The sequence below is a fragment of the Vombatus ursinus genome, unplaced genomic scaffold (genome assembly GCF_900497805.2).
Source record: "Vombatus ursinus unplaced genomic scaffold, bare-nosed wombat genome assembly UNPS02014799.1, whole genome shotgun sequence".
Lineage (NCBI taxonomy): Eukaryota > Metazoa > Chordata > Mammalia > Diprotodontia > Vombatidae > Vombatus > Vombatus ursinus.
Window position 1 is genome coordinate 29,395,822 of NW_020954577.1, and position 24,199 is coordinate 29,420,020.

Here is a 24,199-nt window from a genome sequence, read left to right on the forward strand (position 1 = left end):
GCCAGCAATTAAAAATTAGGAAATCAGGGGGCAGCCAGGTGGCACAGTGGATAGAGCACCGGCCCTGGAGTCAGGAGGACTTGAGTTCAAATTCGGCCTCAGACACATAACACTCACTAGCTGTGTGACTCTGGGCAAGTCACTTAACCCCCATTGCCTCACCAAAAAAAAAAAAAAAAAAAAAATCAGGAAATAATAAAATTAGGTATATACTGACCTCTTCAGCTTGTCCCCAACTGTCTTAGACTAACTATATCTTAGAAAAATTTTAAAGGAAATGTTTTCTCCTTTAAAATGTATCCTACCTCTCTCCATCCTAATCCCCAACAGAGAAAAATATCTCTTTCTTTTTAACCAGGGTCAAAACTTAGCAATCAAATAAAAAGGGGGTTCTTAACAAGGAAACAAAGACAAGACAGACAGCTCTTAACACACCAAGTTATTATGTAGGCTTTCTTGAGATGGAAATTTATCACTATGTATTCTGAATCCTCACTTATGTTCTGTGCGCACGTAACTTGCTTTTTTTTCTTGTGTATTTAAGTTTCAGTATTTAAGTTTATGTTTCTTTTTCCTTTCTTATTGTGTATTCAAGTTTCAATAGGGAGTTCTTAACCTTTTTTGTCTCAGACCCCACTGGCAGTGTCTGGTGAGGCTTATGGACCCCTTCTCATAATGTAAATGCACAAAATAAAATACATAGGATTATAGAGGAAATCAGTTATGCAGAAATAGTTATCAAAATATTTAAAACAACAATAATAATAGCATTTATGTCCACGGTTTACAAAGTGTTTTTCAAATATCTCATTTTATCCTCAAAAAAACCCCGACAATTTCTCAGAATAATTTTTTTTTATTGTTATTGTTAGGTTATTAACCCTGAGAGGTAGGTGCTATTACAATGTCTATTTTACAGATGAGGAAACTAAGGCAGAGGTTAAGTGTCTTGCCTAAAGTCACACAGCTATTAAATATCTGAGGCAGAATTTTAACTTGAGTCTTCTTGACTGCAGGGCCAGCAGGCACTCTGTCCACTGTGGTGTTCTTTTAACAAGGTCCAGAGATCCTAATGCAAGAACCTTTGCAATAATAAGGCAAGAAAAGGTTAACAAGAAATTCAACACTTATTAATCTTTGAGAAACCACAGCCTTCCTCCTATGTTCCAAAACACATCCCTACCCTCACAAATTGTACTAAGTACAAAATTAAGGACTTTCCAATCCACAGGAGTCCATTAGTGTATTTACCACTTTTAAGCTCTCACTTGTTAAGATGAGACACCCGGCAACAAAAGCACCATCTGCTTGTTCAGAGAATCAGAAGTATCTTGGATGTCGAAGGAGCCTCGGCAGTTACCTGGTGCAGCCACCAAAGTTACAGCATCCCAGACAATGGCTCCTTCAGCATTTGTTCAGACAAGGGGACACAGGCTGTCCACCCTCCCCACCACGCATCCCTCCCTCTTCTGCAGGAAATAAATTCCACTTTAAGACAGCTCACATTTTTGAAATGTTTTCCTTGACATACTACCAAGGTCTGCCTTCCCTATACCACCCACCTATTGTCCCTAGTTCTGCCCTCTAGGGCCAGGAGAAGCAATCTTAATCCCTCTTCCTTGTGGAAATCGTTCAGATATCGTCAAGCCAGCCAGCATGGCCATCTCCAAGTGTCCTGTTCTCCAGGCTAAACACCCCCAGTTCCTTCCAGTCACCCTTGAACAGCATGGCAGCTCTTTGATGTGGCTGTCAATTTTACTGAAAGAGTTTTATGGTATTCTAGGGCTCAGTATAAACAGAAGCATCAATCTAACGCCATATGCCACTGTCATCATGGAGGAGTTGTAACCTGCAGCTCAGATCTGCTGAAAAATCTGGCTGTGGTCTGTATAAATGTGCTTTAAATACTCAGAAGTGGGGGAAATGGCCTGGTCCTCATCACATTTGAAATTAAGCTGTTCAGGCTAGTTCTCAAAGGGTAAAGGACACCGTGGTTGTAAGGTCTTGTCCCTTGTTTTACTGGCTTAGGATTCAGTTTTATGCATGGGGGAAGGGAACAGGCATTGATTAAGCACTTACTATGCGCTAGGGCACTGTGCTATGCATTTAACAAAATCTCATTTTGATCCTCAGAATAACCCTTTTGAGATAGGTGCCATTATCATTTTACAGCTGAGAAAACTGAAGTAAACAGGGTGACTCAGCCAGCTTATCACACTACTAATACATGTCTGAGGTCAAATTTGACCCCTCTACCCACCACTCTACCTAGCTGCCTTCCAGTGGAGGGAAGGAATCATGCCCTGGGGAACCAATTCACCCTAACCAAATTCTCAATTACCGAAATGCCAGATGGAGGCCATTGGATTCATTCTTCCTGAGATTCTGTGACTGTTTTCAAGTGTCTGAAGGGCTGTTACGTGGAAGAAGTAGACTTGTTTTCCTCCACTCCAAATGGCAAAATTAAGAGCAGGAGGGTGAGAAGCCATGTGGTGATCAAATAAACAAGCACTTATTAAGCACTTACCATGTGCCAGACCCTGTGCACTGGATCTGGGTTCAGGGAATTCCAGGTTTGCTCTTAACTACCTGTAGGACAGTTCTCAACTTATGACGCTATAAGCTACAAAGAGGATAATTCGAAAAGCTTCCTAACAAAGCATGGAATGGGCTCCCCACCCCACCCCACCTCCACTAGAGATCAAAGCAGAAAAGAGATGGAATTTGTTTTTCTGTCTCTCCTGGATTTTGTTAGTAATATACAGAAAAGTTGAAGATTTTTGTAAATTTAGTTCTCATCTGGTTCCTTTGATAAAACTATTAATTATTTCTATTAGTTTTTTCACTGACTCACTAGGGTTTTCTGGGTCAATCTTCACACATTTCAATACTCCATGAGTCTATTCTCGATACGGGTTCCCTCCAGCCATACAGATCAAAACCCAGTCTCATTGTCAATCAATCAGACAACAAGAATTTATTAAGTACCTGCTGTGTAACAGGCATTGGGCTATGACCATGTCCTTTTATAAATCCGCCCAATATGCTGAGAGCCTTCCAGGTCTTCTAATATCATATGGATGGACACTTAGAACATTCAAGCTGTCCACCACATTATCCTTCATTTTTGCTATTTGACAGGCCTACAGCTCTTTTCCCTTTTCTACATCTTTCACACTTTTCCATCATTTCCCTTCTACAATGTGCAACCCCTATGAGTTATCTATTGAACTACATATCATGGTTTGGACAACAGGCCTTCTTCATCTCCTTGGTTTTTCTTGGATGGATAATAAGGCTCCTAAGAAGGCTGTAAAATAGCTCCTTTAATCAGCAGAACATAATCTGCAAAGAGAAGCATTTAAAGGACCTTACCACCATCTTCTTCAATTTTGGACTGTGTTGGAAATCCCACATAAAGTGGTGAAGACTGTTGTTGGGCATGCATCTACCTGTCCTATTTCTCCCTGTATATTACTCATCAGAAGACTGTCAAACAAGGTCACCGCTGATGTTCCATCTTTAAAGGAATCTTGTACGATTTTGACATATGCAGGAGAGACGCCTTGTTGGAAGAAAGCCTTTAGAACTGCCTTTGGCTCTTCTTTTTTTAAATCACAGTCAGTCAGAAGCACAGTGGGTTCTTGCAGTCTGTGTACCTGTCAATCAACTTTGTGACTACAAAGATGTAGGCTGCCACAGAATATATTTATGAAAACCTGCTAGACACCTAATCTAATCCTAGTCTCATGTGTGTCCCCTCTTTATCATCTTAAACAGTAATTTTGTCTCCTCTGGATGAAAGAATACTCTCCTCCTTCCTCATCTCAGCCTCTTGGCTCCCTTCGAGACAAAGCTCGAATCACACCTTCCTTCTGCAGAAGGCTTTTCTAGTCCCTTCCCCTGCTAGTGCCTTCCCAGATAGTGCAAATTACAGGTGGCAATCTCTTACATACACATAGTTGTTGCATTTTTTCCTCCCCCATTGAATTGGGAGCTCCTTGAGGGCAGGGACCTGTTTTTGCCTTTCTTTTTAACCCCAGTGCTTAGCACAGGGCCTGACACATAGTAAGTACCTGATAAATGTGTATTGTCCCGACTTGACTCTTCTGTACTGAGACTTACTCCTTTAACTTCTGGTTCTTGTCTTCTATGCTTGTCTGCCGTGTAGCACCTAGGACAAGTAATAGTAGAGAAAGGGGGCAAGCGCCCTTCCTGCTTTCATCTCGGGTCTTACAGGGAAGGCATCTAGGGTTCCTACATCAAAAATGATCCAGTAGAGGCTGGACTACCTCTTAATTCAGTACATCTTTACTGAGTGCTTATGGACACTCTGCTGGGCTTAGAAGGAGAAAACCAAATCAGTCCCTGCCCTTGAGGAGCTTACATTCTCCCAAGGGGAAGAGATGTACAAGGCCTATTTGTTGAGGACATTGTATCAGGGAGTCTTGGTCAAGTACAGGTTTAATTGCATGGCCAGAGTCACTTCTAACTCAGATTCTGTAAATTCTGCAAGTGGAACGTAGACCTGAAACTCCCTCCTGGTGGGTAAAGTGAGACAGCTAGATGATGTAATGAATGGACTGCCAGACTCAGAATCAGAAAGGAAGAGAAGGGAATAAGCATTCCAAAGAGTGCCTGCCATGTGCCAGTCACTGTGCTAAGCGCTTCTAAATGATCATCTCTTAATCCTCACAACAACCCTGCCCATACGTGGTATTATCCCCGTTTTATAGTTGAGGAAACTGAGATGCCCAAGGTCAGAGCCTCTAATTGTGAGGCTGGATTTGAACTCAGGTCTAACTCCAAGCAGCAGAGTGAATGGAGCACCTTCCTGGAGTTTAAATCCAGCCTCAGACACTAGCTGGGCAAGTCACTTAACCCTGTTTGCCTCAGTTTCCTCTTCTGTAAAACAGCATTTTAATAACAGCGTCTACTTCACAGGGCTGTTGTAAATAACATACACACAGCACTTCACAAACCTTAAAGTACTAACCAAATGCCAGCTACTATCATGAACAAGAACACTAACACTGACTTGGCTGTCCTCTCCCTAAAGAAAAGGCCACCGAGTGGAAAAGTGAACGTGATTTAAAGACACACCCCTAGTCTTCTGCTCTCGCCTCTCACTGGACTTGGAGTAAGATGCGGGTTCACATTCTAGTGCCACCCATCAGCATGTGCTCTCCCACCTCGTCTCCTGCTCCGAGTCTCCATTTGTGTGAATGAGGGGGTCGTGCTTTAGGTGGCTGACGTTAAGTAAACTCTGAAGTTTATACTCTGTGGAGATCATCTCGTCTGAACCTCATTAACAGGGCGAGGTAGGTTCTGTGGCCATGATTAATCCCATTTGTGTGGATGACTAAATTGAAGTGTGGAGACTTGTGAGCCATGGTGCCATGGCTAATGATAACATTTAACTTTATCAACCACTTTCCAACCTCAGACACTTACTAGCTGTGTCACCTTGGTCAAGTCACTTCACCTGCCTGCCTCAGTTTCCTCTGCTGTAAAATGAGCTGAAGAAGGAAATGGCAAACCCCTCCAGTGTCTCTGCCAAGAAAACCCCAAATGGGGTCACAGAGAGCCGGACACAACTAGGAAAATGACTAAACAAATTAAGGTTTTCAGCGAACTTTCTCTTATTTGACCTCACAACAACCATGCGAGATAGCTCACATTATTCTATTTTCACAGAGGAGGAAACTAAGGCTGAGAGAAGTTAACTAACTTGCCCATGGTCATAGCTAGTAGCTATCTGAGGCAGGATTAGAACTCAAATATTCCTCACTCCATCCAATTCACCACCTGGCTGCTTCAGTAATAATGGTCTGAGACAAGATTCGAACCGAGGTCTTCCTAATTCCACGTCTCACACTCTGCCTCTCCCAGGACCTATCTCTCGGGTCCTTTGAATCATTAGAAAATTCATTAGACTACAATCTAGTCATTAGAAAATTGATTTGGGGACAGGATATGCTCTGGTTTTACCCAAAGGGCTGCACAAAACTTGCCTGCCAAGTAGAGGAAGGGGTTTGAATGACGAGCAAAGTCCGAGATTTCCCTGGAGGAGCCAAGAGGAAGTTAGATCACTCTCTGAGAACTCACGGGGGACAATTTCAGGAAGGCACCATTGAAAAACCTGTGGGGAAAGGCAGACTCACTTCCCCCTCAGCTGAACTGCTTGCCCTTGCCCAGTGTGGTACTCCGACCACAGCCCTGCCCTGAGGTCCAGGGCATCGCTCTCCTTCCAACAGCCGCCAAGCCCTATGGCTCGGCCATTCACCAAGTCTGTGACTGGACAAGTCCCCAGAGCTCCCCTCGACTCTGTAAAATGAGGGGTCTGGGTATGACTGCTTCTAATATTCCTTCCGGCTCTAAAGTTATGATCCTATGTTCACTTTGCGTTTATCTTCTGCCTACCTCAATAGAGTGTAAGCTCCCTAAGGACAGCAACTTTCACATTTACTACTATTTCAATCTTCAATGACTACTTACTATTTTATTCACTATTTCTCTTTATCTTCTATCGAGCAATCGATAAACATTTATTAAGCATCTACTAGACACTAGGCACCGGACTAAACACCGAGGATACAAAAAGAGGCAGGACAGTCTACCCTCAAGGAGCTTACAATCTAATGAGGGAGACGATATGCAAATAATGTCCAAACAAGCTACATGTAGAATAAGTAAGAAATAATTAAGAGGGAAGCCACTAGAACAGGGGTGGGAAACCTGCAGTCTCAAGGTCACATGTGGCCCTCTAGGTCCTCAAGTGCAGCCTTTTGACAGAATCCAATCTTCACAGAAAGAATCCCCTTAATGAAAGAATTTGTTGTGTAAAACTCTGGACTAGGTCAAAAGGCTGCACCCGAGGCCCTAGAAGGCTACACCCTGCACTAGAATTAAGAGGGGTTGGGGAAAGCTTCTTGTAGAGGGTGGTATTTTAGTTGGGACTTCAGCACCTAGAGGAGTACAAGCACACAGTAGGTACTTAATAAATGCTTGCTGGTTAACCAACTATCCCACAAATCCACCTTTAATCTTGAGCTGAATTTAAGATCCAGGTATCCCCACCCAAAAGACCAAAAACCAAACTTCCAAGGCAGGTAATCAGAGGTGGCTACTGGCCTTACAAAAACATTTAAGATTCTGGGAGGGGGAACAAAGACAAATTTTGCTCTTGGGCTCACCTTCCATCCTAGGCTCGTGCCAGCTTTTCTGTTATGACTCTGGAGCCAGTCCAGTACGTTGTCAATTACACCATCCTCCTCTGACATCAACTGCCTTCTGAAGTCATGTCTCCCTTGGTGGGATTTCAGGAGTCACTCTGGTCCCTGAGTGAGAATCTGGGAGCTCTCCTTTATCCCCCTGACTGAATTTAAAGACGCCCCCCTTCAAAGAGGGGAGTCCAGCTCTGCTCCTCTAGGGCACAAGTCATGAATTATATACAACCTTTCGGGAATGCACCTGCTGCATAAAGCCTGATACTCCTGTAATCCAGACTATGATTCCATATAAAACTTCAAAAAGAATAAGCACCCCAAGTAGTCCAAAGTATTTCATCTCTCAGATGCCTATTGTGTTCAATTCAATAAACATTAAATCCTGGCTTCCTTCAAGACTCGATTCCAACATCACCCTCCTCAGGAGACCTTTCCCTGCTCCACCCCCACACCCCCAGAGGCTTGCGCCCTGCACTCTCCAGCTACCTTCCTATTGTCTCCCCTATTAGAATATAAGGTCCTTTAGGAGAGGTACTGCTCCTGCCTTTCTTTGTATTCCCAAGTCAGCACACATTTATGAAATGTTTACCCTGTGTAACACACCAGGGACACAGAGACAAAAAGACAGACCAGCATCCAAACACGTGGGGAGGTAGAAGCTGCATAATAATAAGAGTAATGGGGGCCCACATTTATATAGCACGTGTGTTATCTCATAAGCCTGCCAACAGCCCCTTAAGGCAGCTGCCCTTACTCTCCCCATTTTACAGATGAGGATGTTGAGGCAGAAGAGAAGTTAAGGGATCTGCTGAGTGTCACAGTGCTAAGTAAGACAGGGTTCGAACAGTTAATGGAAGGCACCCTGAGAGGGGAAGGCGTTGGCAGCTGGGGAGGCTGGGAAAGGCCTCCTGGAGCAGGTGAGATTCTGACCAAGTCTTGAGAAATGTCAGGAAAACTTAAGGGTGAAGGGGCAGAGGTGATCACACAGCTTGAAATGTAGACAGACACACACACACACAGAGTGAGAAAGAGAAACAGAGACATAAGACACCTGGATGGCAGAGTAGAGAGAGCACTGAGCCTTAAGCCAAGAAGACCAGAGTTCAAATGTTGACTCAGATGCAAGTCTCTTAACCTCAGTTTCCCCAAATGAAAAATGGGGGTAATAATGTCACCTACCTCATGGTGCTGTTGTGAGACTCGAATGAGATGATCTTTGTAAAGCACTTAGCACAGGATCTGGCATCATATGAACACTGATTATCACAGAAATAAAGAAAGTAAAACAGGTGGAGAAAAAGAGAGAAAGCTGGCCCTTCCCTCAGGGAACTTAGAAGGAGGGTATGCGCTAACAAGTACATAATAAATATGATGCAGAGTAGACTGTAACTGGATAGCAAATGGAGATATTCTGATTAAAAAACTAAGAAAGTTGGAGGAGGGAGAAGTCATTTCCACGAGGGCCTTAGGGAAGGCTTTGTGGAAGAGGCGGCATCTAAGACAGGCACAGATGCATTAAGGCCGAGTTGGGCAAGATGAGACTGGGGAACAGCCAGCAGGATCACGAATTTAGAGCTGGAATGGACCTTGAGAGGCCATTAGTCCACTCCCTCATTCCACAGATAAGCTAACTGAGCCCCAGAGAGTTTGAGTGCCTTGTCTAAAGTCACCCATGTAGTAAGGGGAAGGGCCAGGAATTGAACCCAGGTCTCTAAGACCAAATTAAGCACCATTTCCACTGTACCACATAGGGTGAAGAGGAAAGAGAATGAAGTAAATCTCGACAGGCAAGATGGAGCCCAATTGTAAAAAGCCTTAAATGCCAGGATAAAAGCATTGTATCATTAAGTTATACACAACAGGAAGATTTCTAACCTTTTTTGTGTCATGGAGCCCCTTGGCAATCAGTCTGGCAAAGTCTGGGGACCCCTCCCTCAGAATAATGTTAGTTTCAATTCATAGGATAAAATACATAGGATCAAAAGGAAACCCATGATATTGAAATATAATTATCAAAATGTTAAAAAAAGTTTGTGGACCCCAGATTAAGAACCGCTGAATTAGAGGAGGAGCAGGGAGACCAGTTAGGTTATTACAATAGTTCACACAAGAAACAGCCATTGAAGGTTTTAGATCACACCTGGAAAAAGATCTGGTAGTTTCTAATGGACCTCAAGCTCAATATGAGTCAATAGTGAGATGTCAAAGCCAAAAGAACCAATGCAAACTTGGGCAGCCGTAAAAGCAACCTAGTGTCCAGAAAGGGAGAAGGGATGGCCCTGCCACGTGCAGAGCTCATCTGGAGTTGCGTGTTCAGTTCTGGGTAGGCACTACATTCTGAAAAGCTGGAAGATGTCCCCAGCAGGGTCAAGACCCCCAAAATCATGATGCTATGGGACCCCGAGGAGGAGGGATGGGTAGACTGAAGAAGGAATGCTTGGGAAGGGGGGGATGGGAGAGTTGACTTCAAATATCTGAAAAGCTATCACAGGGAAGAGCTCTTGGCCCCAAAGGATGGAATTAGCAGCCATGCTCAGACCCAGCAGAAACCTGTTTACCTTCGTGTTAAGGAAGGACATTCTAGCGCTTGCCAGGTACTTCAGAGAGGAAATTCGTGCTTGGGTATGGGTTACACTAAATGGCCCCAAAGGTCCCTTCCAACTCAGGTATTCCCCGTGAGACGAGGAGGGTCTCTCCAAAAAAGATGCAGCATTGGTTACAGGTCTGTGGGGAAAGACCTTGGTGACGTTTCCCAGGCAACCAGGAAAATCCTCAGCCTCAAGTCTGGTGTCAGGAGGGTGAGATGGGTGAAGCGGTCAGAAGGGGTGGGGAGGGAAACAGCCAAACAGGGAAGCAGGAACAGAGAGGGCTGGGGGGAAGGATGGAGTGCAGCCGGTAGAGAAGTGGGTCAGACCCAAGGGTAACACCGATGAAGATGAATGTTAGAGAACAGTCAGCAGGAGGCGCAGAGGGTGGGCTGTTTTTGTTTTCAAGCATTACCTTTGAAAAACAGAAGCTGCATCATTTAAGCAGGTGGATCCAAGGGCCAAGAGTCAGAGAGGCCTGGGCTCAAAATCCTGCCGTGTGACCCTGGGCAACTCACTTGCCCCGTCTGTGCCCCTCAGCAATCCCTGTCTTATCTACTGACTCACAGGCTGGCGTTTGCTTTGGTAGAAAAAGATCCTTAGATTTTAGAGCTGGAGGACCCCAGAGGTCCTGGAATAATTATCTAGAACAATGCCCTCATCTTACAGATAAAGACACAAACATGGGTCCTGAGCAGCAGAGGAGCTTCAAGCTCGGGTTTCCTAACTCCAAATCCAGCAATTCCCCACATCGATAAGACCACAGCTCTCACCTCCTGCTTTGTGCATCTGAGAAAGGTGACGAGATGGTCAATGGGAAACCAGTCTGGTATCTGCGCTCCAGAACCCTCAGCCCTGCCATGGAGCTGCAGAGACCATGCAGTGCATCCCCCTGCCTCCAGCGGGGTCAATCAATAAACCCACAAATGTTTATTAAGCTCCCACCACGTGCCCTGGCTTCTCAAAAGCCAGCAAGAAGAGGTACAAATGCACAAAGGTGAGCTTGACCTTTGCCCCGAGGGGCATGGAACCCAAACAATGGAAGCCAACTGCAAGGGAACAGCTTGCTCATGTCCTTCTCTCTCCTCCCCATCACAACATCCACAGAGAGCTAAAGGAGGTGCAGAAGTCTCCAGCTGCTGTGGGACACAGCCAGGCCACTGGCCATACCTGGATACCCCCAAATTAAGCCGTGCCCACCATTTCCCTTTCACAAAGTCTCAACAAGATTCCAATGATACAACTTACATTGATGGAGCACCTTCAGGTTTGCCAAGTGCTCCAGGTGCCATCTTACTGAGCTTCTCTGCAGCTCTGGCCAATAACGACAGGTCCTGTTTGGCCTTCAAAGCCCCTTCCATCTGGTCCACACCTGCCTGAGCAGGCCAAGCCAGGACCAGACTCCCCTTCTCACACATCATGGTCTGACCCAACTGGCCTCCTAATCATAAAAGGAGGGAGATGAACAAGCGAGCCTTGGAGATCCTCCAAGCGCCACCTTCTCCATGAGGCCTTGTCTGATTCCCCGCCCAATCACCTCTTATTTATTCCATTTCTACCTACAAACCTACGTGCTGCCTTCCCTAGCACAACTGTTAGATCCTCAAGGCCAGGGATTACTTCTTTTTACCTTGTAACCTTAGAGCCTAGCACACAACAGGGGCTCAATCAATGCTTGTGGCATGCTGGCAGATAAGCCCTCTGGGTACTGTTATCCCCGTTTTACTGATGGGGTAACTGAGGCTCAGAAAGTCTAAGTGACTTGCCCAGGGCCACAGGGCTAGTAAATGTCAGAGGCAGTATTTGAACAGCATAAAAAGAATGAACTACCATGGACAGGAGAGAAATCATCGTAACAGCTAAGGCTTAGACAGCACCTACTATGTGCCAGGAACTGTGCTAAGTGCTTTACAATTATTATTTGATCCTCACAACAACTCTGGGAGGTAGGTGCTATTCCTGTCCCCATTTTACAGATGAGGAAACTGAGGCAGACAGAAGTTAAGTGACCTGCCCAAGGACACACAGCTAGTGTCAGAAATGGGTCAGACCAGAGGCAACAATGCTGAATATTAGCATCCCAAGTCCGTCATTAGGACAGTCGGGTCTTCCTAACTCTAGCCCAGCATATAATTCATTACACCCCCTGATTTCTTGCAGCTGTATCCACCCTGTATCCTAAAACTCCCTACTTTGGATGTGTACATGCTTTGGTCCAGACACACCCAACCAGAGGCCTCCAGCACAGGGAACGTGGGCCATCTGTGCTTTTTAAAATCACCCTTCGGGGGTGGATCCCTTGCCCTTTTGTACCTGCTCCCCATCTGGCCAAGTCCAGTGGAAGAAAAAAAACAGCAAACCAGATTCCTGCTGGCCCCAAGCCAATTAAAGCAAACTAATGTGGGTCAGGCTCCTCTTTAGGGAAGAGAAATAGCAGGAGTGTGACAAGAAGTGGAAAGCGTAGCCATCCGGGACACAACTAGGCATGCCCGGACCAAGGAAGGGAACAAGCATTTATTAAGCACCTACTATATGCCAGGCACCATGCTAAGCGCCCTACATATATTAACTGCTCTCAACAACCCTGCCGGTAGATTCTGTTATAATCCCCATTTTACAGTTGAGGCAACGGAGGCAGACATAGGTAAAGTGACGTGCCCAGAGTCACAGTGAGTGAGCGTCTGAGGCTTTCTCACTCCAGGCCCCTCCACCTACTCCACCACTGCTTCAGTCTTCAATCTGGAGTGCTTAAGGGCCTCTTACTCCTTCAACAAGCATTTATTAAGTGCCTACTGTGGGCCAGGTATTGTGCTGGGCACTGTAGACATGAGGGCCAGAAAACAAGTCCAGTCAGAAGTCACAGTCTGAATGAAAGTAAGCGTCAGCCCCCCACCCCCCAGGCCAAGCCAGAACCTTTGTGCAGGGAGGGAGGAGAGGACAGCCCCCGTCCAGACGTTCCCTCCCCCCACAGGGACCTCTGCTCTTTTACAGGCTCTGCCTCCCAGCGTCTCTCCTTCCAATGACCCAATGTGACCCTGCGCGGCTCTCCATCCTGGTGCCTGGCACACAGCAGGCTCCTTCTTGCCCATCTAGGGACGACTCAGCCAGTTCCCTCACCCCTAGTCGGCTCCCCACACAAGGAGAGAAGAGCCCCTCTCTCCACCCTTCCTTTGTCTCCTGTTGACGTTTCCAAATCACCTTTTCCCTTCTGGCCTACATCTTTCAGCAAATGTTGAGAAAGAAAACCGTTTTATCCAAAGAACCCAACCCTGCAGTCTGCAGGGACGGGAAGGAGGGGGAGGAAGAAAGGAAGGAAGGACGCATCTGGGCCAATTCAAAACAACCAGAGCCAGAACGCATTTCTGAAATCTGGTTCTGAAAACAGAGCAAACAGTGCTATGGGGCCGCACCATTCACAGGTGTCTCCGCGAGCCAACAAGTAGCGGGACCGCTAACTGGGTGCTCATCAGAGTCAAGCCACAAAGGAATAAAGTACCTACCAAGTGCTGAGCACTGGGCCACACATTAGGGAGACAAATGAAAAACAGGAAGAGGCAGCCCTGGAGAATTCTCCCGTTGTTCTCCTGTCACCCCATCTTGTCATAAGCACTTTGCCCTTCTTTGTATCCCTGGCATTTAGCACGGGTGTTTGTTCCGTGATATGTTTATAAGTGATAAAATTCTCTGTCTTTGCAAAGAATCTTACAAGTCAGTCACTTGATTTCTTTGGTCCTCAGGGAGCACTGGTCTAACATTAACCACGGAAAACCCAAAGTGCCTGGGAGTCCTGGGTTCAAATGCCAACTCTGCTTTGGAAGCTGCTGGTGTACAATGGATGAAGTACTGGGCCTAGAATCAGGAAGACCTGAATTCAAATCCAGCCTCAGACCCTTACTAGTTGCATGACCCTCAGCAAATGACAATCTCTGTGCCTCGGTTTCCTCACCTGTAAAATGAGCTGGAGAAGGAAATGACAAACCACTCCAATATCTCTCCCAATAAAACTCCAAATGGGGCCATGAAGAGTTGGACAGGACTGAAACAACCAAACAACGACATGAAATGGGGATAATAATACCACTGACCTCCTAGGGTTGTTGTGAGCATCAAATAAGGTATCTGCAAAGCACTTTGCACAACCTTAAAGTGATAAATAAAGGCTAGCTATCAGTATTATTATTATTACTTCACCTTTTTAAGTCTTGGTTTCCTCACCTGTAAAATGAGGCTGGATGACATCTGTGAGGTCCCTTCTCCATCTGAAACCAAACCCACAGTCGAGCGCTATCCCACCACGCTGGCCTTCTTTCTGCTCCTTGAACGTGACATTCCCGTCTCCCATCTCCAGGCTTTTGCACTGGCTGTCCCCTCTTCCTTACCTCTACCTCTCAGACGCTCTACTTTTCTTTAAAGCTCGGCTCCAGCCTTTCTCGACTCCCCCAGCTGCTAATTCCTCTTTTATTTTTGCATATACTCACATACATAGCATTTTGTAGACATAGAATGGAAGTCTCTTGAGGGCAGGTTCCATTTTTGTCTTTATATGCCCAGCATTTAAGTGCTATTTGTTGACTGGCTCACTGACTGATCCTGCAATAAATAAGCTGGGGAAACAAACACCTCGGAGCTAAAGCCCTAATTCTGCAGCGCTCCCCCAGTAACTACAACATGATGGCTTGTGGGAGGGTATGGACCAGGCACGGGTGCCCAGGGCCATCTGCGATGCTGGAGGGCATAAACACAAGTGCACCGCAGCACTGGACATTGATATAGGGCTTCCACATTTGCAAAACCAAGAATTTCATTCCAGCCTCGCACCAACTCCAGGAGATAGGCACGACAGGTGTTATACCCATATTACAGATGAGGAAGCTGGGGCTGAGAGGCGCTAGGTGACTTGCCCACGCAAGCCCACCCAACTGGGTTGTACCAAGCTGTTAAATGCCTGAGGAGCCGAATCCAGGGGATCCTCACTGCGAGCGTAGCCCTGCCTACAGGCACAATGCCTCAGTGGGACTAAGACGCCTTGCCCCTCCACTTACGGAAAAAAGTCGCTGCCCATCACCAGTCCCCAAGGGGAGCAGATTTCCCAGAGTAAAGGACTCCCATCCAATGGCACTTATAGCAGCAAAGGGAGGAGGGAGGTGGGACAGCCCCCAAGGGCTCCCTGCCTTTGAGGAAAGCTTGCAGACACAGGGACATCTTTCACAGTCTGTAGCACGAGGATCATGAGTCATCAAGGGTGACCTCGGCAACCACGCTGTAGAGGAAGAAATAAGCTGGCCTTTGGAGTCGGAGCACCTGGGTTCCCATCCCACCTTAGTGACTTCCTGACCATCTCCACTGACCTCGCCTGTAAAATCCACTGTGCTGTCCACCTCTCACCCAATGGGAGCAGGGCAAGCACTGCTGCCTTCAATGATCATGTTAGCTCACACCGGGAAATGTGTGTGTGTAAGACTACATAAACCCACGTATGTGCGTGTACACACATGCACACATATAGTGGATCCCAAAAGTCGTACTGTCACTTGAAGCTTTGCAGTTAGAAGTGATTAGTTTCCAACGGCTCTAAGACTTTTGGGACATCCTGTATGTATACGTATGTGTATCTATAAATACACATTATATACATACGTTTGCATATATATGCCTGTGGCTTGATTAATGAGATCTCCCAGCATGGAGACCGCCATCACTGATACAGATCAGCAATCCGTCTATAACTTACAGTCTTCAGGAGCTCCCTGGGGCAGAATCCCTGACTCTGTGGTCAGCTCTGTATTCTGCCACACTTGCGTACAAGGCTTATTATCTCCCACGTGTTCACAACTCCCAGACCAGCCCTTTGTCCACTAAGCCATCCTGGCTGTCACAATTCTTCCCACAACCACCCTGTGAGGTAGGTTGTGCAAATATTACTATTTTCATCTATTTTAAAAATAATAACAATACCTAGCATTTATATAACACTTAAGGGTTTTGCAAAGCACTTTACAAATATCATCCCACTAAGGTAGGTGCTGTTATTAGAAGGGAACTGAGGCAGGTCCTTGCTCAGGATCACACGGTAAGTGTCTGAGGCTGGATTTGAACTCGGGTCTTTGAACTCCAAGTCCAGTGTTCTATCCATTGAACGACCTACCTGCCTCTCAAAGGGGAATCACTGAGTTTAACCCCTTTCCCTTTACAGATGAGGGAGCAAAGAGACATTAAGGGACTTGCCCAAATTCAGCTAAGTAGCAGAATCAGAATTCAAACCCAGGTCCTCAGATACCCACCCCGGTGCTCTTGCCAATGTTCAAGCTGCCTTGCAGGGATTAGAACAAATGACTCCAGAAGTCCTTTACAGGTTTAACTTGATGACCCACATTTTACAGAGAAGGAAACTAAACCGGAAGGAGCTTAAGTGACGCCTGTGGTCACACCGCTGGTAACACCCAGGACTGAGACCATACCATTTGTTCTGTCCACTGTCCTGTGCTAACAGTCCCTCTTCCTTAACTACCCCACAGGGGACGGAGCAAAGAAAGTCTCTGGCTGGAGGCTTTATTAATTGTGTGGCTTTTCTCTAGAAGGTCTCCAAGTTCCATCCTGGGTCCAGGTTGACACTGAAGCCACCTAGACCAGAGGCAAGCCTGCACACATCTGCTCCCAAGTCAAACTCAGACTTAAAGACACACGTGCTCTGCCAGCCTGAAGATGCCTGAGCAAGAATGAATCAAAGGGCCGGCGGCAGAGCCCCAGGAGAAAGGACCACCCACACGTCCCCTCACCAGACCCTTCCCCTCGCCACCACCCAAGGCCTGTCGAAAAGATCTCCAGCAGAGACATAGATGCCTCCCTGCTTTTTTGTTTAGTTCTGTTTCTAAAGAGTGGAATCACAGATTCCGGAGTCACTGATGGACCAGTTTCGATCACTGGACTCTGCTCAGTTCCAAGCAGGGTGTCAGCTGGGAAACAGATGGCACGTGGGGGTGGGTGGAGCGGTTTTGCATCATTTGGAAGCAAATGCACCAAATATTCATCAAGCCCCTTTCACAGCTGTCAGGGTCCTGGCTTTCTCCTTCTGTGGTTCCAAACGCTTCTGAAAACTCCCCCTAGTAATCAGTTCAGTCAGTAGGGAGAACAGGGTTCTTCCTGGCCCGGGGTTAGTGATGGTGTCGCTGGCCAGATGTGCCCCCCCCCACCAAGGACACATTCCTGGGGTGGGGGGAGCCTCAGAAGCTGGGGTACAGAAGAGGGAAGGGTTACGCCGACACATCACCCCTGCTAAAACAGTAACAGCCAGCACTAGTATGGCGCTGTACGGTTGGCAAGGCCCCCTCTACAGGGGCTACCCCATCTGGTCCCGTGAGGGAGGCAGCTCTTGTGAACCCATTCTACAGATAACTGAGGCTGAGGGAGGTACACTCGGGCTCAGCTAGGGAGTGTCTGAGGCAGGAGGTGAACTCAGGTCTTCCTGACTTGAGTGATGGCGCTCAATCCAACGTGCCGCCATGGAACCCTACATCTGATCAAACAGATGGGCAGGTGGTGAGGGCAACAAGCCTAGAATCCACACGGGTCTGGCTCCTGACCTTATATATAAACCCATTTTTCTTCTACGTATTTCTAGTAGCCTCCTTTCCATTGGCCCATGGGCCACAGCGCCACCAGAGCTCCTAACAACGGCTAAGATTCATCTCTGCTTAGCTTCTCCTCGCTCCCACACTCGCCCCATCCCTACAGCAGCAGCCAGGGCAGCCAGATGGCCCGTGGGTCTGGAATGAGGAAGATCTGGGTTCAAATGCAGCCTCAGACACTTCCTAGCTATATGACCCTGAGCAAGGCATTTAACCTCTGCCTGCCTCGTTTTCCTTAGATGTAAAATGGGGGTAAAAATGGCACCTGCCTCCCAGGGCTGTTGTGAGAATCAAATAGTAATTGTAAAGCACTTAGCCCAGTGCCATGCTGCTACGACTGCTATTATTACATAGGACAGCACTGCAGTTGGCCAGTGGGATACAGTGATATAGAAGGAAATGGACTAGATTTAGAGCCAGGAGGTGCTGGGTTCAAATCCTATATCTGCCATGTACCACCACCTGGGTGTGTGACGTTGGATAAGTCAATTAAACTTTCTAGGCTTCGTTCCTCATCTGTAATTCTGATCCTGTGAGCTCTAAACTTGTGCTTCTAAGCCACAGACGTTGGGGAAGAGTTTGCCCCAACTACATCTAGAGGACAAAAGGACCAAATAAACAGCCCCTGCTGCCCTCCTCCCCCACCATATTTTATCTAGACCCCCTTCACTGCCCAACAGAAAGCTTCTAACAAGCAAGACCAGTTTCAGCTCAAGCCTGGGAATGCCAGGCCTGAGGGTCCTCTCCTGGGAATCCACGCATGCTCTGCCATTTCTCCACCTAAGAAACCCCACCTGTAACGGGGCAGGGTGAGACTTCCCATCACCACACTCCCCTCCACCACCGAGGGTGTGGCCATGGATCCGATGGACCTCAAGCCATGGTAGAGGAGGAACCAAGCCCTTCAGGCGTGAATTTAGTTCCTACAGAGGCAGCAGGTGCTTGCTACCAAGCCCCGGCACCACTAGAGATGCCATCTCCATGGCAACCTCCTCTTGAGGGCCCCACTCACTTGGGAGTAGAAGCCAGCAGCAGCCCCTGAGCCCCCATCAGAGGTTGTCGGGCTGGGTCAATAAGACAAGGGAGAAGGAGGAGAGGCAGAGAAAGGCATGCAGTAAGCAAGGCCTCGCAGCTCCTACCCGCTGGGTGGCATGATTGAGCATTTCTTGCCAGGCCGAGTCAAACTGCCGATTGTCGTCCTCCAGGAGCCTCTGCTCAGCCAGGGAGATGGTCTCCTTGGCAGCTCGGAGAACCTCGGTCGCCCTCTGGAAGTCCTGAGTTGCCTTCTGGGCTTCGAGCTGGGCCTGGAAGAGAGACACACCAGCAGGCTGAGGCAAAGTCAGACACAGGGAGGGTCCCACGTTCATACTCCAGGGTGGAAGCATGTCATCACCCGAAGCACACTCCAGTTAATTAAAAATTAAACACCTAGATGGCTAGATTGGTATGCAAGTCAGCAACAGAAAGCAGTTGACATTTACAGGGGGCAGGGTTACTTCAGCTAAGAACTGAGTCCCTGCCCTCACAGAGCTTACAGTCTAAAAGGAGTCAGTCCTAAACATAAACACATAATATGCAGTACGTTCATAGGATCTTGACTGGGAAGCCAGAAGGGACGTCAGTCCAACCCTTTTGTTTTACAGTGGAGGAAAATAAAGAACGGACGCGAACGCGAAGAGCGCTTTGCCCAAGGTCACGCAGATGATAAGCATCAGAGGTGATATTTGAACCCAGGCCTCTCACTGACCAGAGACAGCACACTGCCCACTGGGCGCATGATGGTGCCTATTTTTGTTTTGTGGGGCTCCTGAAAAACCTTTTATTTCTTCAGCCAAAATGTGACTAATTCCAGGCTCACCCTTTGTAATACTGGCTGGCAGTCAGGAAATCCCTCATCTAGCCGGTCAGTGACTCTGGGCCGACCAGACCAGCAAGTCCAAGGACGACACAAATCATCCCAACTCAGCAAGAAGAGACACGTGATGACAGCTGACAAGGCTGAGGCCATTCCTTTGAGTCTAAAGGTCAGCAAGGCCTGAGGGCTCCTGTTGCACGATGCTGCTGGGCCTCTCCAGGCCTCTCCTCTACAACACGGGCGATGCTCGTCACAGGACCACAGGAAAATAGAATTAAGGGCAGAAGGCATCCTAGTCTAACCCCTACACTTTACAGACGCCCAAAAGCATCTCATCCAAGGTCGCCCGTGCAGGACTGCAGGACGTGGCCGGGCTGGGAGGGAGGCTCACGGCCAGGGATTCCAAATGCAGAAGGCCAAGGGCCCTTTCCACTGAGGCCCCTGATAACCTCCAGAGCTCCTTCCAGGGCTCACATTCTACACTGAAGTAAGGACTTCCTGACAGCTGGTGCAGCCCTCCATCCAACAGACAATCCTAGCCAAGTGACGCCATAGTGTAAGGTAACCCAGGGGAGGAGCAGAGTACAGACACTCCCAGAGGGGCAGTTATAGATCTATATATGGCACGACACCAGTAACTGTTTATACCCCACCTTGTTGATATTGACTTGTTGAGTTCTAATAGGATCCAAAATCTAGAAGCCAGAATGGGCCTTAGACACCACTATTTTACAGATGAGGAAACTGAGGCCCAACGAAGTTATTAAGATCAAACAGAGTTTGAATCTAGGTCTTATGACCCCAAGGCCAGGGCTCTTTCCACTATAACCAACAGTTCTCAAAGTGTGGTCCAGGGATTCCAAGGAGTCTCCAAGACCCTTTCAGGGGATCTCTGAGGTCAAAATTATTTTCCCAATACTACTAATATGTTTTAATTTCTAAAATATTAAATATCAATAGACAAAGCCCACATGAACAAAAATTCTGTAGGGGAAGATCCTCAAAAATCTTTTACTGTATGGAGCACCAGTCCTGGAGTCAGGAGGACCTGAGTTCAAAGCCGACCTCAGGCACTTGAGGCTTACTAGCTGTGTGACCCTAGGCACATCACTTAACCCCAACTGCCTCACAAAAAAACAAAACAAAACAAAACAAACAAACAAAAAAATCTTTTATTGTGTAGAAGGGTCCCAAGACTAAAAACATTGAGCACCACTACACTAACCATTCTGCCTTCTCAATTGGTTAAGTGGGTTTGTCAAATATCTATGAAGTGCTCGTTTCTCATCCTCAGGGAACGGGACAGGGTAGTAGTCTGGCTGGGGCTGGGTGGGGTAGGTAGGAGCCTGTGACTCAGAAGAGATGGAGAAACAGCCTACACTACACACCCATTCTCATATGGCTTGGAGGAAGCCCTAGAAACTATCCACTAAACTAAGGAAACCGCAAACGATTTCAAGAGGCAAGGAAAATGGACAAATCCACCTTTTCTCCCTCTGGCCCTCCAGCTTCCTCCATTTTGGAGACGTGCGATAGTAAAGGTAAAGGTTTCATGGGTGAAAGAATCAAGTAAGGACAGGGAAAAGCTGGGAATTGGGTCCAGCAACAAGGGAACCTGCCCGTTCCAAAGCCCTGGCCTGCCCACATAAATGCATCCAGAACTTCAGCCCAACGGGCACAGAGCACCAGGGTCAAATAGGCCACCATGCAAGCCGTATACATCCTGCATTCAGTCAAGATCACTCACAATGTGACCTTGAGAAGGAAAGGCGGGGACTCTGACTTTTATTACGTTCAATTTCATATCAGTCAAGTGGGGTCACCTGTCCCTTTGGTGGATTTCCAAAACACAGCAGGTCACTGAGAACCATGGTGGATGGCCCTTCCCCTCACCAGCACATTAATGGACAAATCTCATGAACAGTTCTTTCTGTTCCAGAAAAGACTAATTGGAGAGGGACAAACTTGCCCACAGATGCTACCCTGGAAAGGAAGAGAGACATTTAGGTCTGTTCCTTCCAAACTTGGACACACATTTTTTAAAGCACATTAATGTTTGTTTCAACCATCCCCAGAAGGTAACATAAATTCTAACAGTTGGATCTGAGACTCTTAACATTTTCCAGGAAGAAAGGGTTATTTTGTTTTGGGGTGAGTGTCTGTGAGTGTGTGTATGTGCATGTAAGTGTGAGAGTGTGTGACAATGTGTATATGTGAGAGTATATGTGTGTATGTGTATGTGTGTGTGAGTGTGAGTGTGAGGCTGTGTATGTGTGTGTGTGTGTGAGTGTGTGTGTGTGTGTGTGTGTTTAAATTCTGTAACACTTAAGTTTTGTAATTTTTTTTTCCCATTTCACTCCAGGCCCTTCTGCATCTAACATGAACATCCTTTTCCCAAAATTTCCCAAGTAACAGGACAATTCTCCAGGCGACAGGGACAGCCTCTCAGACCCTGCCATACAAAACCTCCACTGCATTCCATACCTCTACAAATGAGGAAGTGTAGCTTATGAATTCAAGAAAAGAAAATAATCAGTTCTCTGCAGAGAGAAAAGAAAAAAGGCGGCCCTCCCCACCTCAATACCCTTTCCCCCCCTCCCCACCGCGATCCATTCTCTATGTTGCTACCAGATTCGTTTTCCTCATGCAAGGCCTCATCTCTCCTCAGCTGAAAACCTTCAATAAAGTCCACATTTTTAAACTTGAAATTCAGGGCCCTCCACGACCTGCGGTCACCCTGCCTTTCCAGACTTTTCTCACCCTACCCCTCTGCTGCTCAATCATTAATAAGCCCCTAAGAGGTGCCGGGCACCAGGCCACACACTGGGGAAACAGAGATGACTCCTTGTCCTACCATGTCTTCCCGCATTCTGGCCTTTGGTTTTTGCCTTTTCCTAAGACCAGAGTCCTTTCCCACGTGCAGAGGCCCTCTCTGATCTTTAAAGGCCAATGCAATTCCACAAGCATTTCTTCAGTGGGGGGGGGGCAGGAACGGTGCTAGGCAAACAAAAACCGAACACCAGCCCTCAAGAAGCCGCATTACAGCTTCCTCAAAGCCCAGGTTGACCTCCAGCTCCTCTCCAGCTTGAGGCTGAGATCTGTGGCCTTGTGGGTCCAGAACCAGAATCCAAAGCCCAGGACTGCCACTTACTACCTACGTGGCCATGGACTAGTCACATAACCTTTCTGGGCCTCGGTTTTTCCTCCTCTATAGACCGAGGGGGCCAGACTAGGTCACAAGGTCAGAGATCCAGAGCTGGACAAGACCTTTGAGGTCATCACGTCCAACCCCCTGTTTTGCATATGAAGAAACTGAGGAAGAGGTTCCAGTGACTTTCCTATATCAAACAGCGAGTGAGAGTCAGAAGCAGGATTTGAACCCAAGACCAGCATGCTTGACAACATGACAAGATGCCTATCAAAGGTGCATTCACATTCTAAATCCAGGTTGATACTGACTGTTCTGATTTGACTTTGCTACTTTCAGATCATTCACAACCTAGGATTAGCTTCTTATTGGGATCCTCGGCAGCCCAAACTTCCAAGGCACCGGTTTGTGCCAATGCCCCTTGGCAGAGGTACCAAGTACAGGCGATAGCCATGGGCAAATGCACCACTGAAACAGCCCGACAAACAATCTCCTGTGTTGTTGCTGATTCTCTGTGATCCCATTTGGGATTTTCTTGGCAAAGATACTGGAGTGGTTTGCCATTTCCTTCTCCAGATCATTTGACAAATGAAGAAACCGAGGCACACAGGGTGAAGTGACTTGCCCAGGGTCACACAGCTAGGAAGTGTCTGAGGCTGGATTTGAACTCAGGAGGTCTGATTCCACGCCCAGGACTCTACCAGAAATCTCCTATGGCATGTATATTAAAAAAAAAAATGCTCTGCAGTCCATTCTTCTTCTGTAGGAAATAATTTATTAAAATTATGTATGGAGGAATACAGGGAAGAAGATGGAGCCCTGAGTAGGGGTCTCCCCCAAGCGGGATGATGACTGTGTGTCTTCATCATTCTCCACAAACACGCAAGGCCCTACTATGTGTTAAGTTCTGTGTCAGACATTAGCATTAATACAAGAAGGCACAGTCCCTGCCCTCGTGGAGCTTAAAATTGAAGGATTTAACTTCATGTCTATTCACTATAGCAACTATTTAACAAATACTTATGGACAACTAGGTGCCAGGTACCAGGGACAAAAAGAAGGGCACGACCTCCTCTGCCCTCGTGGAGCTCTCATGCTGGACACAGAAGCCGACCGGACAATGCCCCACGGCCAGGCAAGACTTGAGGGGGGCATGTGGGAGACCCCCATGGTCCGGAAGAGGTAGGAGATATCCCCATGGGGATCCATGTTGGGACTGTACCTCAAGTAGACCTCATATAGAAAGTTGCAGGGATTCCCCAGGGTTGCTGCTCTGGTGGGAGAACACTGTAGGTGTGGGTCCACAGCCTGTGCAGAGAATGTGGTAAGGTAAGATGAGGTAAGCTGGGATCAAGAGGACGGGAGGGGTAATCACGTGAAATAGAGCCAAAAAAGTTAGCTGGGGTTTCCAACTCCAAAGCCAGCACCTCCCTGTACTCTTGGTATAAATGTCTCATCTCCCTCCCTCTTGGCCATCTGCTCCCAGGGCACAGGGGCCGTATTACCTCACTGTCTAAGGACAGCCTTAAATAGACAGCCGCTAATTTATCCCGTCTGTATCTTGTTTGTACCTAGTTGTCTGCATGTCGTCTCCCACATTAGACTGGGAGCCCTTTGAGGGCAGCACTAATTTTTCTTTCTCTGATTCCCCAGCACTTATCACAGTGCCTGGCACACAGTAAGCACTTAATAAATGCTCGCCAACTTGACCCTACTCTGACCTCCTCACTAAGCCCAGCAGCTTCATAAGGCAAATC

The 24,199-nt window shown here is 47.2% G+C and overlaps 1 protein-coding gene across 2 annotated transcripts in view; it reads right to left on the reverse strand.

Annotated features, from left to right (window-relative positions):
* SH3BP5 (SH3 domain binding protein 5) overlaps positions 1-24,199 on the reverse strand; it is an 89,354-nt gene that overhangs the window by 8,275 nt on the left and 56,880 nt on the right. For both annotated transcript variants that reach the window (XM_027872181.1, XM_027872180.1), the window contains exon 4: positions 18,579-18,743. In XM_027872181.1, coding sequence (XP_027727982.1) covers positions 18,579-18,743 — 165 coding nt within the window. The remainder of the gene's footprint in view (positions 1-18,578; positions 18,744-24,199) is intronic.